The 18,093-nt window shown below is 32.1% G+C and overlaps 2 protein-coding genes across 6 annotated transcripts; one reads left to right on the forward strand and one right to left on the reverse strand.

The window, feature by feature from the left end:
- Positions 1–938: 938 nt before the first annotated feature.
- Positions 939–4,217, reverse strand: LOC124838495 (transcription initiation factor IIB-like). Its single transcript, XM_047314112.2, has 7 exons — positions 3,731–4,217; positions 3,612–3,636; positions 2,475–2,604; positions 2,255–2,385; positions 2,046–2,134; positions 1,404–1,480; positions 939–1,191 (listed from the first exon to the last, which is right to left on the reverse strand). The coding sequence occupies exons 1-7, from the start codon at positions 4,081–4,083 to the stop codon at positions 1,058–1,060; spliced, it is 939 nt and encodes a 312-aa protein (XP_047170068.1). The 5' UTR covers positions 4,084–4,217; the 3' UTR covers positions 939–1,057.
- Positions 4,218–13,169: 8,952 nt separating this feature from the next.
- On the forward strand, positions 13,170–16,496 carry LOC124838494 (DET1 complexing ubiquitin ligase). 5 transcript variants are annotated; one of them, XM_088115034.1, is made up of 7 exons: positions 13,170–13,309; positions 13,640–13,800; positions 13,868–13,967; positions 15,319–15,379; positions 15,723–15,784; positions 15,919–16,025; positions 16,148–16,496. In XM_088115034.1, exons 3-6 carry the CDS (start codon positions 13,884–13,886, stop codon positions 15,991–15,993), a joined length of 282 nt encoding a protein of 93 aa, XP_087971160.1. In that variant the 5' UTR covers positions 13,170–13,309; positions 13,640–13,800; positions 13,868–13,883; the 3' UTR covers positions 15,994–16,025; positions 16,148–16,496. The 5 variants fall into 5 exon arrangements, with proteins under 5 accessions (XP_087971160.1, XP_087971159.1, XP_087971161.1 ...); XM_088115033.1 differs by having other exon boundaries at positions 13,871–13,967; XM_088115035.1 differs by having other exon boundaries at positions 13,640–13,785.
- Positions 16,497–18,093: the final 1,597 nt, after the last annotated feature.

Consider the following 18,093-nt stretch of genomic DNA (forward strand, 5'->3'; position numbering starts at 1 on the left):
GTTTGACCTTTAGTCTAGGCCAAATTAGTTCGACCTTCAGCTTGGGGTGAATCGACTTGTACTTCAAACAAGGATGACTTAACTTAACCTATAGCCCAAGTCGATTCGTCTTGACCTTCGCCCCAAATCTTTTTTACCTTCAACCTTGGTGGAATCAACACAACCTTCGGTTTGGGTAGAATATTCTCGATCTTTAGTTCGATTCAAATTGGCTTGAACTTCAACCTAGGCCGAACAAGGTCGACCTTTGAAATGATTGAATTGACTCTACGTTCGGCGTAGTCCAAATCAACTCAACATTCAATTTGATGCAAATGAACTCAACCTCTAGCCTAGGTTGAATAAAAACGATCTTCAACCCGGGACAACCTTTAATCCGAGCTAAATTGACTCGACCATCAACTTGACTTGAACCATCTTATCCTTACCCAAATTGACTTGTCTCGTCCTTTAACCCAGGTCAAACCGTCTTTAACCTGATTTGTTACGTCTAGATTGTCATCTCGAGTGAACTCACCTCTACATTCAACTTGGTCGACCCATCAAGACTTATGGCCTCAACCAACCTATCAAGAACTTCAATTTTTCCTTACTCAACTCAAACTTCAATCTAAACCTCACCTTTAATCTTGACCGACCTAAATTATCTTTTAGTTTTCACTGATAGCCGACACAACTGAACCTTCATGAGAAAAGTAAAAAGAGTGAATAGGAGTAGAATTTCATATTTCTTTTATTATTTTAGTGTATTTGAAACTTTTTTATTTTATTCATTTAAAATACTTTTCAAATTTTCTTAAATTTCAATTTCTTTTAATTACTTTATCTAAAAAAGTCATTTTAGTGTAAAAAAAATTAATTCTTCAAATAAATTAATTATCCTTTTAAACTACCTCATCCAAACACAATATAAGAAAAATGCCACGCAAAAGTAAAAATAACATAAAAAAAGAGGCATTTTCATTGAGTTAAAACTATAAAACAGTCAGTACATAAGGACAGAACATTCCAAAGGCATCTAAGTTGTTAAATGTGGTCGTTAATTTTTTTTTTTTCTCTAAGGGCTGCATAAGTTCTTCAAATACTCTTCCTTTGCATACCAATTTGGTATTATTTTGAAAACATAAGGATGAAGATCCTTGTACGAGTTCCTAATGGTTCCTTCTGCAACTCCTGTAGCAACTGATATATCTGCACTAACACAGTAGGTCAGATACAAATATATCATAATAGCGCAGCGGCTAATTCTTATGATCACTAAGACCTTCATACATTTGAATACTCTTTTAGAAACTTATTTGAAATCGAATTTAATTCCAAATTTATCACATAAGAAATAGAGTAGACAATTTAACCAGTCGAAATGTTCTTATTTCATTCACCCTAGGAGAAGTGGCACTGACCTTTGAGGGGTTTTTTATCATCGGAAAGCTGAGTTATAATGTATATAACTGCTGCAGCAATTGATATGGGGCTTCTCCTGCAGATTAAGAGATGCTATTAGTATCTATCACAAGATAAATAAAAAAATTATGAAAAAAGGAAATGCATTCGTGGTGCAATCAAACAGGCTGAAGAAAGCAATAAACACTAAAATGGATTCGTGGTGAGAGGACAGCGCAAATGATTTGTCCTTTAAATTCAAATTGAGTCACGCAAGCGTGTAATACAATAAAGCAAGCCTATATATGTCTAACATTAGTTCATGACCCACAAACTCATCATTTGCCTAGTTAAAGGAGAAAGAGTTCAAATTCAAAGCTATTGCATACTACCCTTAACCATATCCCCCGTCCAGTCTCGTAACCCTTGAGCACTTATAATTATAAAGCGCTAATCTTATGCTAGTGTGGTTGGTTCATTTTTGTCACAGTATTGCCAACTTTTTCCACCTGAAATTCCTCAATAGTAGTGACACCAAGGTATTTATTGAATTCATAATCAACAATAATGTAATAGTATGAAAAGGTAAATAACATGGCAGCTAACCTTAACACTGAACTATATCATTCTCTAAAGAAAATACAAGACAAAATAAAATTGACCTTATATCAAATTCTTCTGATTTCTGAACAGCTTCCTGAGCGGCTTTAACAGCTTGATTATTCATACCGAGATTAGAACAAAAACGCCTCTAATGATTGAGGAGAAATAATGTCAGTGGAACAAACAAAAATTTATTCGTCAGCTAACCCAATGATTAAATTGGCTAGCCGTGCAACATAAGCAACCTTCAACAATTAAAAAACCTCACCATAAAGTCCCCAGCGTGTATTGTTCCCATCTCTACAGATTGGCCCTTCTCCAAACCCAGTTGTTTCACTACGTATTCTTTCGCTCGGCCAATGTCCTTCTTGGAAGCTCCATTGGCAACAGAGCAAATTTCTATTTCAAATCCATAGGTTCATGTAAGGTAACTTTAGGAAAAGATAAATCAGGAAGCATCAAAGGTCAAAAGAAACATAAGGTTGCACCCTTTACAGTGCGAGGCTTGTCCTCTTGTCGACAAGCTATGTAGAGGCAAGCAGCCAATAATGCATCCTGATTTCTTCCCCTACTAGACTTCTGGTCCTCAACTCGTTTATATATCTCATTAGCCCGATCCTTCAAATCAAATGCAAAAAATAACATAAGAGGGGAACAAAAACTAATTTTCCATAAATTTCAATGTTTAACTCAAGATAAACTAATAACTGCTTCAAGGAGCAGTTGATATAATGCAAAGAATATAAACATTGTTGTGTCAAATTCAACGTAATCGGTTGCCATTAATAAACATGGTTCGACCCTCTTACTTTGAGTAAAAATGAAATCACCACTCATAATTTCATGCTTGTCTCACCACATTCGTATACATAAGAAACTTTTATACGTGTTTCGATGAGAGTAACCTAATTTTTAGGGAATTTCAATTGATATTCCGTAAAATGCTCTATTCACATTTTTAATTCCAAAAATTAAACAATTGTCCAGCATTTAACCTTTTGTTGAAGTCAGGAATTTAAAGTCGACTAAATTAGGAGTAACAGAAGAACATGTCTCCCATGCAGGTGGGACCTTTCAAGACTGGATTCTGGCCAGAGAGATGTAAAGGGCTTCAAATGGTAGAAGTTCACAACTTTTGCTTTATTTTGTGAAAAAAAAAATTATATATAGTAATACTTTCAAATGTTAAATTGTGCTGTTATTTTTAACATAAAGGGTCCAATTTTTATGATTAAAAAGTTTCCAAAATTTTGAAGATGGTTATGACCTTGAGTCCCGTTTCGTTAAATGGAAATACCAGTGCATCGCCACAAACGAATTGCAACAATAAGTAAAGTGATCCATTACTCCAATGGGTATGAATGACACTACCAAGAACCTTGTTCAATGGCGGTCCCATGGCCACCATTGCAAATGCCGTGGTGGATGATTTCTGAAGGAATGGCCGCCATGGCATCTCCACAACAAGAAATCCAAACAAGTTGATTCACAATTCAGCAGAAAAATTAGATTTGACTCCTTTCAACCGAATTATTTTACATTCAAACACATTCTTGATCATGGTTTAAGAAAGGTAACGGTTTATAGCTACTAAAGAAAGTTATCAAGAACATAATGTGCAATACCTTGATAGTTGCAACAAGTCCCAACCTGAAATTCCACCGCCAGCCACGTCAGCCAATACGACAAAAAAACCATTCTCAACTAATTTAAACAAATAAATAAATAATGCGTAGTGCATGACCTATCGGACATGGTGGCGATGCTTTTGAAGGCGACGATGAGTCCGCGGTCGGGGTTGGAGCCGCGGTTCTGCCAGCGGCCGAGTGAGGAGGTGAGGAACTCGCCAGAGGCGCCGTTCGGCTTGGCTATGACGGTGGAGAGGCCGCCGTCAGTGAGAAGCGGGTTGGTGGGCCCGCCAACACGCACGGGGTCGTTGTCGCCGGACTCGTTGGCGAAGGTTCGCCACTCGGAGGTTTCGTCAATGGAGTGAGACTCCAAGACGAGACCGCACTCGGAACAGACGGTGTCCCCCGCCGAGTGGTCGAAGACGACCTCCGTCTGCCTCTTGCAGTCAGTGCAGAAGACGTCAGACATGGCTTTGTCTCGCTAGGGTTTTAGGATTGGGGTTTTGAGGTTTGAGAGGAAGAAGAAGTGCATTTGCAGAAGAGAGCTTGCAAAGATTTAAAGAAAGAGAGAAATAAATTGAATAAATTGAGCATTTATGTCGTTATGTTGTTGAAGAAGAGTGGTTTAGGAAAGTCATGGGATTTTCGTGCTGAGTTGGATCTTTCTTTCTCTTTTCCACATATTGGATTAAGTTAAATAGTGTAATTAATTAGTGCCAATAAGCTTCGTAAGCTTTATTAAATAGTATAATAATTATGAGTTAATTAATGATGTCGTCAATACATTTATTACAAACGTCATTTTATTATTTCCTATATATTTTTATAACCATCTTTTAAGGCAGTTTGCTCAAAACAATATAGTATTTAATATGGTGTATTAAATGTTTTTCTCAAAATATTTGTTAACATGAGTTTATCTCTTCATGGTAGTAATATTGAATAACTTTTTTAATGGAAGTCAAATATGAAGTTTTAATTTATTTTCTAGGAGGATTATTATAGTATTTTATTTTTAAGATTTTATGTCTATTTTTTTCTAATATAATAATTTTATAATATTTTCACTTTATTTACTTTAATTAATATTTTATTTCATTGTTAGCAAAAATATATTAATATACTTAAAAAATGGTTTAATTATATACCTTTAAGATTTTTTATTGAAAATATTTTATAAAGTGCGTTGGAGATTACAAGTGTAATTTTTATTGCTGCCTGCATCATTTATAAATATCTTTTAAGGCATTTGGGAAAAACGATGTGGTATTTAATACGGTGTATATATTAGTATTCTTCTTGAAGTATTTGTAAACATTTGTAATCTTAATTTACGTTTTTAATCTTATTATTTCATTAATTTTTAAGACTTTTTTTATCTACTTTTTCTACTTTTAATACAATAGTTTTATATAAAATTCTTATTCTAATTAAAATTTTATTTCTTTGTAAGTAGAAAATATATATAGAGAGGGGGAAGATTTTCATTAAATTAGGTTATTTTTTTAAAAGAAGCAAGTAAAAAAGATGTTCCTTTTAGTCCTTTTATTTTTAAAGCTCGTATTTTTAGTCCTTAAAAAATAATGGTGTTAGATTTCATTGTGAGGTGGCTAACGACAAGTCAATCTGATACCATTTGTGTGTCACGTTGCTTTTATTTTTTGAAATCAGATTAGAGCTTTTTTATGTTTGAAAATAATTAGGGTTCTTAGCAAAAATCAAAAGTCCGACAATAGCAGCAACACCCATCTCTCCCTCTCCCACCAAATAACAACAAACTCATCAGGTTCAGATACTAAAAAAGGCACAAGTTCAAATTCTGCATACATCAGTTCAACCCACGATTCAATTTTTGCCCCTTCTTAATTCCCTCGCGATTCAATTACTTCCATGGTCATCACCATGAGTCCACCATGAACAACTCCTACAAAAGGGTAATCACAACGATCTCCCTACACTAATCTCCTTCACTAAATTGAAATCACCATGGAAATCTACAAAAGAAAAATCCAATCGAATGCAAAGAAATCATAAAACCCCAAATTACACTCGTGAAATCGCACGTCATCAACCTCTTCGCACCTTCGCACCTGAATAACAAATTCCAGAAATCAACAATCCAAATCGTGAAACCCTAACTCGCGAGACATCTTCCTCCTTTGCGCCACCATTCAGAGAACCTCCTTCGTCTTAATCGCACCATGGAAGCATTAAACGCCTCCCTCATCTCCTTCAACCTTCGTCCAAGCCATTACGCCTGCAACAACCTGTGCGAAGCAACCTCCATCTCTTAACGCTTCTTTGTCTTCTCCGTTCAACTTCGCGCAAATCACGCATCAAGCACTTTTACGCGAACATGTCTTCAATCATTTATGAAATCAGATTAGGGGTTTTTTATGTTTGAAAATAATTAGGGTTCTTAGCAAAAAGAGTAGTAAAAGAGAGAAAAAGAAAAAAAAACAACGTGACACAAAGTTATCAGGGAAAGTGACATCTGACGTGGCTCGCCATTAGCCACCTCACAGGAAATCTAACCTCGTTGCTTTTTAAGGACTAAAAATACGAGTTTTAAAACTAAAAAAACTAAAAGGAACAAAAGTTTTGAGTAAGGACTAAACCCAAAATCGTGTGATACTTAAGGGACGAAAAACATATTTAACCCTATTTTTTTAAAAGAAGAAAGTAAAATAGTTCTGATAGATGGATTAATTTGATATGTATATCAAATTTTAGTATTTCACATGGGATGATGTCTCAGAGCAGCTATATATTACTAGTAAATTAAATTTTAGTGAGCACTAAGAGTTGGGTGCTAGGCTTGAGTCTTTGGGTGTTGACTAGTACCATTGGGTGCATGTAAAGTAGCATTGAGCACCAATGGGCAATAGTTTTCTGTTTTGTTTCCGTAGTACACCCTTTTTTTGTTGGGGGTGTTGAGCGAGTTTGTGATGACTGATGAGATGTTACAATGTTGATTAAATTAAATATGGTTTTAAATGTTAGAGTATAGTAAAACATGGAAAGGAATGATGATAAATTTGGTGAATTTTTTAGTTAAGGTTAGAGATTTCTCTAAAAGTTTTTCTTAGTTTGATGAGAATGAGTAAGAATGAGTGAGAATGAAAGAATGAGTTTTTAATGTTGATGGTGATGATTTCCTTATTTTAGATTGAAATTGTGATTGAAAAGTAAGGTTAACTTGTGTTGTATGAATTGATTAATTTTAAAAAGAATTGTTGCATTGTCTAATGTTAGGATATCTAATGATGATTTTCTTATTTTAGATAAAAACTGTAATTGAAAAGTATGGTTAACTTATGTTGTATGAATGTGATTAATTTTAAGGAGAATTCTTGCATTATCTAATGTAAAGATATGTATTAAGTAAGAGTCTCGATTATGAAGTCATTATAATATAGAGAATATAGTTTAGGTGGTGAGAGTTAAAAAAAGTCTTGTTAAGTTGATATAAAATAGTCTTGTGACATAAAGTAATGAAATAATTAACTTTGTCATGGTATTGATGTATCAAATGAAGGCATAATAGTTATTTTTTTCAAATCCACTATATGTGTGTCAAGTAGAGGCACAACAATTATTTTGTTTAAACCATCGTAGATATATTACATGAAACGTACAAGACTTCATGCATATTTAGTTCAATACATGTTATTTCAAAATTTTAAGTATAAATCATGTCAATATCATAAAAAATGATTAATTGTAATTGAATGATATTAGGTTGTGTATTGGGTGATTGATTTGTGAATGATGAATTAAATTATGAATATCTAATTAAAAAATAATTGTAATGAAATGCATCAAAAAGAAGTTTATAGAAACAAAATAAGCCCATCTTTATATTTTTTTTGTTGTCTATGGTTGTCTATTTACTATAATAGTATGTTACATAATAATGATGATACATATGGGAGAATTTAACCACTTGAGACTATACATTTGCAAGTTGTATATTCATATATATATATATATATATATATATATATATATATATATATATATATATATATATATATATATTTGTATTATTATAAATTTTTATAAGATTTTTTTTAATTTATATAAAATATTATAAATCCAGATATATTATATATGATTATATTATATGTTACAAGTAACCTGACTTATTTCTACTTTTAATATTAATAATAGTTACTCTTGTTTACCAATGTCATAAAGACATGAGTTAAAAAAGTCAAAATAAAAACTTTTTGTCATGCTTTATTAAAAAAACACATAAAAAATGCATTGAAAATTATGATAAAAAAAATAGAAAAAGTAATGCATTAGTTTAAAACATGTATGCTGCAATAATAGATAAATAAAAGTATTTTCTATTGAATTTTTTAAACTAAATTCAATTTATTTTTTATTGAATTGAGTTTTAAAACTATAAATATTTTAACAATTTATTTAGCATTTTCATTCGAATATTAAGAAAAGAGAGTAGTGGAGAGGATAGCCTTTACTAAAGACTCGGAAACAAAAACATAACTACTTAACAAAAAAGTTAATCAATTTTACATACTTTACAAACTACTTAGACAGGTTTTTTAACTACATATATTTTTCTATTTTGTAATGATTTTTAATTGGGTAATCTTCTTGACAGAGAAAAAAAATTAAATATAAAATATAATTAAAAGTAATTGAAACCTCGACAAAGAAAGGTTAGATTGTACTAATAAAGTGCCTCACCGTTCAAAGAGTAAAAAAATCACCCGCCCCGCATTTACTTGCGGATTAAATTTGTTTGGAGTAATTGATATTTGCGGATAATAAGATTCGTGGATAGTGGATAATTTAATAAGGTGCTTTACCGTTGAAAGAGTTGTATATTTAGGATTGGCAAAAAAATCACCCACCCTGCATATACTTGCGGATTAAATTTGTTTGGGATAATAAAGATTCGCTGATGTTTTGTAGCCTATCTCGTTTCTATTCCTAAACTTCTTTCTACCACTGACTGCATGATTGTCTTCTATGATTTAACCTGTTTAATCATGCAGAAATCCAACTTCCAGATTATTGATGACTGGAAATCATGTGGATCTTATTCCAATACTGCAGTTCAAAAATTCATTTCCTCTGTAATGCATATTGAAAGATTCATGCTATGGCATTTAAGACTAGGTCACAATTCAAACAAAAATGTTAAAACATTTATTTTCTAAAAATAATGACATTGTCTTTGATTGTTTGCATCTTTGATTGTTTTAAGTTTTTCTTGACTATTGTAGATTATTTTTCACGTTTCACTTATATTCACCCTTTAAAAACAAAATATGATGTTAAAAACATTTTCCCCTCTTTAATTCAGTTAATTGAAAACCAGTTTTCTTTCAAACTCAAGAAAATCAAATCCGATAATGGCAAAGAGCTCCTCCTAACTCATTTTTACTCAAATAAAGGTATTTTTCATGACTTGTGTTTGAGACTCCTCAACAAAACAATGTTATTGAACTCAAGCATCAATATCTATTAAATGTTAGTAGTGTATTGTTTATTCAATCAAATTTACCAACCTCTTTTTGGCCTTTTACTCTCAAACATGCAGTGCCTAGCATCAACAAGTTTCCTACTCCTTTTCTCAATCTCGAATCTTCGTACGAATTAGTACATGATAATACTCCTATTTTAGCCCACATGTTTTTAGTTGTTTGACCTATGCTTCTACTCTCACATGTGGTTAACTTAACCACCGTTTGTTTTCTTCTTTCTCCTTGCTACGTCCTTTGGCGGCTAGATTTTATATCAACTTGATGTTGATAATGTCTTCTTACAAGGTGAACTAAATCAAGAAGTGTTCATGAAACCTTCACTAGCTCTACATTCCATCTCCAAAGCTTGTTTGCAAATTACACAAGTCCTTGTATGGTCTTAGACAAGTAAGCTGTCACAATATAATGCAAAACTCACCTCTTATGTCTTTCAGTTTGGTTTCATCCAGAGTATGGCTGATTACTCTTTAACTGATTCATCCTTCACAACAACTTTATTGGTCTATGTCGATAACATAGTCATCACTATAAACAACCTTTGCATGATTAATCAAATCAAATTTTATCTCAATGATCAGTTTCATATTAAAGATCTAGGTGAGTTGAAGTATTTTTTTGGATTTAAGGTTGCAAGATCCCAGCGTGATCTGGTCATCAATCAACGTTAATATTGTCTTGACATTCTTTCCGAATTTAGCCTAACTGGTTGCAGACATGTTAGCTCTTGGTTGCTATTAAGTTTGATAGTTTTACATCGTTTAGGAATCAAAACTAAAGACAATTTAAATATTTTTTCTCCTTCCACTCTCATGTGATACCTTCTAAGAACAAAACCATGATGGAAAGTAGATAATACCTCAGACAAAAAATAATAAATTCTAACTATGTCACTGGGCATATTCATTCCACACTTTAAGGCGTCTTTTAAGGACAAAAGGATGATGAAATAGAGACTCCAAAGTGAACAACATGAAGGGTGATTACTCAGTAGATTTAGAGTCAAAGAAGGAGACTTACTCACTAGTTCCACCAACTTTCGCAAACTAATTGGTAAACCGTTGTATCTAACACAAAAGGCCCAACATAAGCTACTTCCTAGATTCTAAAATATCTCAAAAATGCATCAAATAAAGGTCTTTTATATCCAATTCAAAATTCTAACAAAATCCAAGCATTCACAAATTCAGACTAGGAAATTTGCAAAGTTATTCTGAAATATGTTTCTAGATACTGCATCTTCTATGATAATTCTTTAATTTCCTGGAATCTAAGAAGCAAAACATTGTTTCAAGAAGCAAAACATTGTTTCAAGAAGCTCCACAGAGGCAGAATATCGAGCTTTAACCACAATTGCATGTGAGTTACAATGGCTAAAATATATTGTTGATGATCTTTCTCTGAATATTCTTCTGCCTTTCTTTATCCAATGTGATAATCAATCAGCAATTCAAATGGCCGAAAATCTCCCCTTCCATGAAAGATCCAAGTACATAGAAATGGATTATCATCTCATACGTACAAAGATCGTTGAAGGCCTTATTCTTTTCTCTCATATTCCTTCAAAACATGAGCTTGCTTATGTCTTTACTAAAGTCTTATTTTCTGCACCTTTTTGAATCAAATGTATCCAAGTTAGGTATTGTTAGATATGTTAGATTATTAGATATTTGAGATAGATATGTTATCTTTTATTTCCATCATAGTTCTTACGCATGGTATCTTTCTAGTAGTGATTCAAAGCGTTAATGTCACACCTTTTTCTTCTTTCAGGATTATTGTTGTCTCTTTTGTCCACTCTTCTGTCACTGGTATGTTTGACTCGTCCATATATTTTTTTTTTCTAGATGACTTCTATTAGATTATTTATAGTCATGATAACTCTTCAACAAAGATCTCTTTATCAATTGTATGTCAACCATGCATTTTTTAATGATGATTTACTAAAAGAGATTTATATGGAACAATATTCCGAATTTGTTGTTAAATAGGAGTCTTTTGGATTGTTAAGTTGTCTTTTATGTCGTTTTCATAAATCATTAACAATTTAGTATTACTCAAATACAAAAACAAATATTTAAAATCTTTACATAGACTAAAAATTGATTATATTTATACTAAATTTGATAAATACGATTTATATATACTAGAATAAAGTTTAAATATATTTGATTATTAAATAAGTCTCATTTAGGTACACCACCCAACTTGAAGTTGTGTTAGACATAATATCTCAATGTCGATAAAAGTGTTGACTATTCCAATTTTTATGTTTTTCTGTCTATAGGCAGTTATCTTTCTATTTTCTTCTCATTTAGCTCTTTTTAAGCTAAGTTATTGTATCATGAAGGTGTGTTGATCAATAATGAAATATTATGCACGTTTGTTAGTGTTTAAAAATGCTAATACATATAGAAAATGAATAATTAAAATCAATTTTATGGAATACAATGTATTTTTAAATACTATTTAATTTCCAGTGTTATGCATTTCTTTGTAACAGCGTTATTTTTAATTTAAAATAGGTTTAATACATCATTTAGTCTCAACTTTGGGGGGTTTGGTTCAAAATGGTCATACCTTTTGAAAAAGTTCAGTAAGGTCTCATATTTTGTTTAAAAATGTTAAATTCGGTTATTTTCGTGGACGCCGTTAAAAACTTAACGGTGTTGATGTCACTGTGGCCAAATCTGAGTGAGGTGTTATGTTGGATGATTACATGGCACTGGGAAGTGAAGTGAGTTGGTGGAAATATTTTAAAAAAATAAAATGACTTAATTTGGGTGATAGGTTTAAGTGTGGGTTAAACCAAAATTACCTTTATATAAGACTGATTTGGGGATTTCTGGATAAAACATTGTGCTGCAAGTGGTTCTAGATAATTAGGGTTGGGGATTTGGGTATTTCTTTTAATTATAATTAATTAGGATTGGGATTTCCTTTTAATCACTTTTAGTTATCAATTTCTATTCATTTCTGAATTCTAATTGGATGCATTAGGTTTGAACCCTAAATTTAATTCCCAAATGCTTGTTTCACACCTAAAGAACTCTAATAACAACTTTTTTCCCAAATCCTTTTCTTGTCTCGAACAAACCCAACTTGGGAGGGTGTTCTTCGGTCATGTGCGAGAGAAGCTCGCTACGGGGAGACACTCTTCTTTTTCGTTTCTGGTTCTGTTGTGGCTTTGTAGGAAGGGGGAGATATCATTCTTTGTCTTCCCTTTCTTCTCTGTTTCTGGTTGATTTTTCACAAGAAGGAGAAGCAAGTTTCGGTGACAGAATCATCGTCAATCAAACAAAATATAATTAAACCCTAATCCCAAATACAACAACATCAACTTATTAGCCTTGATTAGGACCACTTATCTCACGCGCGCACGTACGCTGTTCCAATTTCATTTTGAAGGAATCACCAGCCAAAACCACTTGCAGCACAATGTTTTACCCAGAAATGCCTAAATCAGTCTTAGATAAGGGTAATTTTGTTTTAACCCACACTTAAACCTACCACCCAAATTAAGTCGTTTTATTTTTTTAAAATATTTTCACCAACTCACTTCACTTCACAGTGTCACGTAATCATCCAACATAACACATCACTCAGATTTGGCTACAGTGGCATCAATACTGTTAAGTTTTTAACGACGTCCATGAAAATGATCGAATTGAACATTTTTAAACAAAATATGGAGTCTTACTGAACTTTTTAAGGTGAGACCATTTTGAACCAAACCTCCAAAAGTTAGAACCAGGATTAAACCAAAATAGTATTTAACACAGGAATGCATAACACTGGAAATTCAGTTTTATGCAACATCAAATTTTCAGCTTTTACATTAATTCAGTTTTTGACCAAAAGCATTTAATTAATATTTTTATAAAAAAAATTAATTTATATTAATAAATATTATTATCTTTCATAATCAAATTTAAATACAAAATTATAAAATAATTGTTGTGTGAAGTTATTTAAAAAATCTGTAATAAAATTAGGTATGAGTGGTTTATATGAAGGAACTCATGAGTTACTTTAATTAATGATCAGTCGTTAATGGTGGCTGCAATTTTCAGCTTTTCATTTTGCCCACCTTACCCTTTTCTTTCACTTCTCAACCATAACATAACTTTACCACATTCACCATAGATCTGAAATCCCTATTCAGAATTTCATAGGGTAATGTAATGCTTAGACACTCACCAATATTTCTACTGTCTTTGGACTCGGATTATTTCTAACGCTTTCACTTCTTATCTTGTTACTGTTTTCCAATATCTGATTCGTTCAAACAACACTGGATCTTCAATTTTTGGCTTTCAGTGTTCTTGGATGTGTGTTTTCATTTTGACGAGTTCATTAGTGAGCCTAAAAGTCTGTATTGATTGATAATCTGATAGTTCAGAGTTTTGGTGAATTTTATTCTTCATGCACTGGATTGATGTTTTTAGGGATTTTTCTCCTTTTTCCTTAATTGGAATTCACTTACCCCTTTTTCGTAAATTGCAGTTTACCAGCCACAAATATAATCCTGTGCAAGCGGGAATGAATAATTGGGTTTAGAGTTAGGACAGGTGGTGTGGAGTGGTGTGGTGTCCTTTGCAATGAGTGCACAAATGTGAAGTGAAGTTCAGTCCACAACAGCTGTTTCTCGAGTGGGAATTTGTGTTGTGTGTGTCATTGCCTTCCTCATCCATTTTCTTTTTTTTCACGCCTTAATCTCTCTGAAATTTGTAGCAGCAACCATCACTCTATGGAGTCTGTACTGGGTAATTGGCCATCCTATGACCCTCACAACTTCAGTCAGCTTCGACCTTCCGATCCTTCAAGTTCTTCTGTAAGTTGTGTAGTCTAAGAAATTGATAATCTTGGTAATGACTCTTCAATCATGCAAATGTATGCTTTATCACTTGCTGAGAAATCTGATTGTAGTTCTGAGTTTTCCGTTTACTACGGTCTCATCTATAGACATTTATTTGGGTTTATTTGGGTTGGATGCTTAGGGAAGAGAGAATTGCCCTGTTTTTTATTCTCAACCTACTTGTCTCTTGAGGACAAAATTTGGTTGTTAGCCATCAAGATAAGATTTTCTTCTAGTTGACATACTTGCTTATTTCAATCCTATATTTTCATTTTAAGATTGTTCGTTAAAGTTTTAAGTTGGTACATGGTAGAGAAGTTGTAGTGTAGAAGAGCATGTGTTTGCAATCATTACATTTTTTCGTTTGTTCCTTTTTATCACAAATGACAGTATTTCTTGATGTTATGATTGTTATTACTAATTCATAATAGGATGGCATTGTGCAATTTGTCCTTCACCTAAGGTTGAAGCACTCATAAATTTCGAAGTTTTAAACTTTTCAAGCATGGGATGATTTTCTGTTTCCTTTTGTTGTTTTTTTTCACTCTAAACATAATACTGTTAAGTTTGGTTTTCTTGTTCAATATTGTGGCAATTAATTCTTCTTTCAAAATAATTGCTTTACTTTTTTTCTAAATAGTTGGAAAGGCTAGTTTTATACGTAATTTTTCCTTTATATTATAAGAAAATCTTTCCAGCTTTCAGACATATATTAGTTTCCATTAGCCTGATACAAATTTAGTTGTTTTACAATACCTTTTGCTGAATGTAGTTGTACTTTTCTTTTCCATTGATTATTAGAATCGCTAATCCACAAAATTACAAATAAATAAGCATTACTCATTAAATTTATCTATTAAAGATGAAGGAGACCATTAGATTCATTTAATACCTATGCTGAAGCATAAAAGTATGATTCCACTATTCATTTCCTTTTTTCTAATCAAGCCATGGATAAAAGAAACAGTTTTAGGGCCAACAACTTCTTTGTGCATACTTCGACTGAAGTTTGAAACTTAAGTTTGAATGAACCTTATGTTACACACTGAACGAACTTTATGTTACGGACTTAGTTTGTAAAACGGCTTTCTCTATCTTCCATTTCAAACTAGAGGCAAAACTCAGTTTGCAATGATATCAACTGAAAATCGAGCAAGAGATTTTCTCAGTTTTACTTTTTGAATAAACGTTGGGGATCTCTCAGCTGAAAACTAAACATGCCCCGTTTTGCATCTCGTTACTCTTTTCTTTTCTGAAGTGTACTATGGATCACCTAATCATATATTTTCATTTGCTCTCTGAAGAGTAAACTTCTATTGTCATGCAGAAAATGGCACCGGCCACTTACCATCCTACTCACAGCAGAACCCTTCCACCACCTGATCAAGGTAGTCACTAGAACTTTTTCTACTTCTGGGCCAATGCTTTGCTCTGTTTTTATCTGATCAATAATCTGTTTGAAAAATGTATTTTCCTTTAGTCATGATTTTGGAGGAGGATCCAAATTAGGTGCTTTAAACCCATTACTTTAATTTTATTTTCTCTGTTTGCCACACACTAAATTTTGCTTATATAGAAAGGTAAGAAACATGAAAAACATTTGTTGCTGGTTTTTATTTTTTCTTTTTTTGCATCCCTCATTTTCTGTCTCTCTTTTATTTTGGGTAGAATTATTACTGATGTTTGGTAACTGAGGGTTTGTTAACTTGTTGCTGAAATTTGTTCTGACAGTGATAAGTACTGAGGCCAAAAATATCCTACTGAGACATATCTATCAGCATGCTGAGGAGAAGGTTAGTAACTCTTAAAAGTTAATTCCAATATGTTTTGGTACAATTAGGTCTGCACATGCTTGTACACATTCCTACCATCCATTCATCAGCCCACAGGGATCTAATAGATGTCAATGATCTTTCGTATTTTTCAGTTGAAACCAAAAAGAGCAGCATCTGATAACCTTTTACCAGAGCATGGATGCAAGCAACCTAGAGTTTCCAGCTGAAACATGTCATTGACCATCTGTTGCATGTGATTGTGAGCTACTTTCCCTTAGATATAGCCTTATTTTTCAAGAGTTCGGTTCTTGTTTGAAATTGTGAACTATTTTTCCAATTTGGAGAGTTTTTGTAAATATAATTGCTCATCAAAATTTACAGTGAAAGAAATGATGCTATAGAGGTGACAACCGATTCTCCACATTAGTTCTCAGGAAGAGATTCGTGCTTTAATTGAGGACTTTCAAAATGCATCTCAGTCTTTTCGACTCAGGAGTTTGCTTGTGCCGTATTTTTCATTGTATAACTTTTTAGATGAATAAGCAATTATTGTCATTCATCATTGATAAAAATGAATGAGTACTCTATAGTACAAATTAATGGTTTTGAATTTGGTTTGATGACTTTGAAGTTGATATTAAGAAAAGAGAAGAGAACGGGTACACACCCCATTTGTTGTATTCCATTTATTTATACTTTATTATACAGCTTGTAATGCTGGTTAATCTGCTATCGCAAGTGCACTTTTTATATCAAGAAAGACTGGATGAGTCATCTATAATTAAAATTATCTAGAGATAACACTTATGCCATAAGTATTGGTTGGAGCTATCGAACTACTCAACTTCTGAATGAAGAAACTCAGTTACCTTGTAATGAAAGGGATTCTGTTATCGCCATAGGGAATGTTTGGATAAATGATTCGACTAATTTTTTTTCCTTTTTTGGGAGACGTTTTAAAACTATTTTAAGTATGAGCTAAGGTCTTGATTGATTGAGTATAACATTGCATGGAAGTCGACATAACAATTAAGCTTCGACGTTCAAATTACTAAGTGATTAAAAGAAAATAAAATAATGAAGAGTAAATATGAATATTGAAAGTGAGTTAAAATTAATCTTTATTGTGAACATGTTATATAAATGTTTATGATTTTAAATGTCATAATATATTAGGTAAGAATTAACAATCCAATTTAGCATATTTATACTAAATGAATTATTATAAATTAGATATTAAGTAATAAATCATGACATAAATATATAATACGTATTTATAATTTTTCATGAATTGATACATTTTTCGGATCATGAATCTTAATGATACATTTTTCGGAATATATAATTTTTTTTAATAAAAGGAGGATCTACACAGTACATAATTTTATATATATATATATATATATGCATTAACTATAATTTAACAAATCATAAACAATTTCACTGCTTTTCAATCCTCTATTTGCACTATTATCTATTCACATATAAATACAATCATTGTAGACAAATATATTAAAAATCAAGAAAACAAACAGCTAAACTAATGGTATTTTATACAATCATATATTATAAAACCATCTTATTTAAACATAGTTATTAGTCCACACATTTCACAATATAACATGTTATTAATTCACCACATTCTAATATGACTTATTCTAGACTCAATTTTTGGAATATGTGGAGTCAAATACTCAAAGTCATGCACTTGCCATCAGATTATGAATGAATCTGTTATGACAGGCCTAAATTTACCAAGTCTCAATTTCTCATGATAGGATTAATTCACTTATAACATCATTCATCCATATATGTATAGTATTTTAATATTTTAAAACATAATATATTCAATAAATATCATACTAATCATTTAAAATCTATATTTCACATCATCACATATCACTTTAACCATTAGAGTCTTAATAGTTTCTTTTCGCTCAACAAGACACTCTTGGAGGAATACCTACTCAACAACTTGGATCTTGGAACTAATAGTATTCAAAGCCACCAAGCGAACTAGACTCGCTCAACAACCAAACCTTCATTGTCTTTATCAATTTTGAAATTGACTCTTGTCCAATGACTCTTTCACTTGCCTAGTGACTTAGACCCTAGGAGCTTGTTTTAAATCAAGTTCACCTAGCGAGCTCATACTCGCCAACAAATGAAAGGTCATCATTCTATCTGTATTTTTATTTTTAAAGCTTGCTCTGTGGGAATTTGATTCGTCCAACAAATTTGTATAAACCAAACATATAAATCTACATATTAGATGAACCTTTGGCTCTAATGAGTGTTTTTATCCTCTATCCAAATTATACTCAATA

The sequence above is a fragment of the Vigna umbellata genome, chromosome 5, assembly GCF_029865625.1.
Source record: "Vigna umbellata cultivar VRB3 chromosome 5, Vumbellata_1.0, whole genome shotgun sequence".
NCBI lineage: Eukaryota > Viridiplantae > Streptophyta > Magnoliopsida > Fabales > Fabaceae > Vigna > Vigna umbellata.

What these genes read in the sequence shown, in the direction of transcription:
- LOC124838494 (XM_047314107.2), top strand. Translation starts at nt 13,884, where the DNA reads ATGGAGTCTGTACTGGGTAATTGGCCATCCTATGACCCTCACAACTTC. An exon ending in CCTTCCACCACCTGATCAAG is followed by an intron (nt 15,380 to 15,722) that starts GTAGTCACTAGA and finishes TTGTTCTGACAG; the next exon opens with TGATAAGTACTGAGGCCAAA. An exon ending in ATCAGCATGCTGAGGAGAAG is followed by an intron (nt 15,785 to 15,918) that starts GTTAGTAACTCT and finishes CGTATTTTTCAG; the next exon opens with TTGAAACCAAAAAGAGCAGC.
- LOC124838495 (XM_047314112.2), bottom strand. Translation starts at nt 4,083, where the DNA reads ATGTCTGACGTCTTCTGCACTGACTGCAAGAGGCAGACGGAGGTCGTC. An exon ending in ATCGCCACCATGTCCGATAG is followed by an intron (nt 3,637 to 3,730) that starts GTCATGCACTAC and finishes GTGGAATTTCAG; the next exon opens with GTTGGGACTTGTTGCAACTA. An exon ending in TCAGAAGAATTTGATATAAG is followed by an intron (nt 1,481 to 2,045) that starts GTCAATTTTATT and finishes CTTAATCTGCAG; the next exon opens with GAGAAGCCCCATATCAATTG.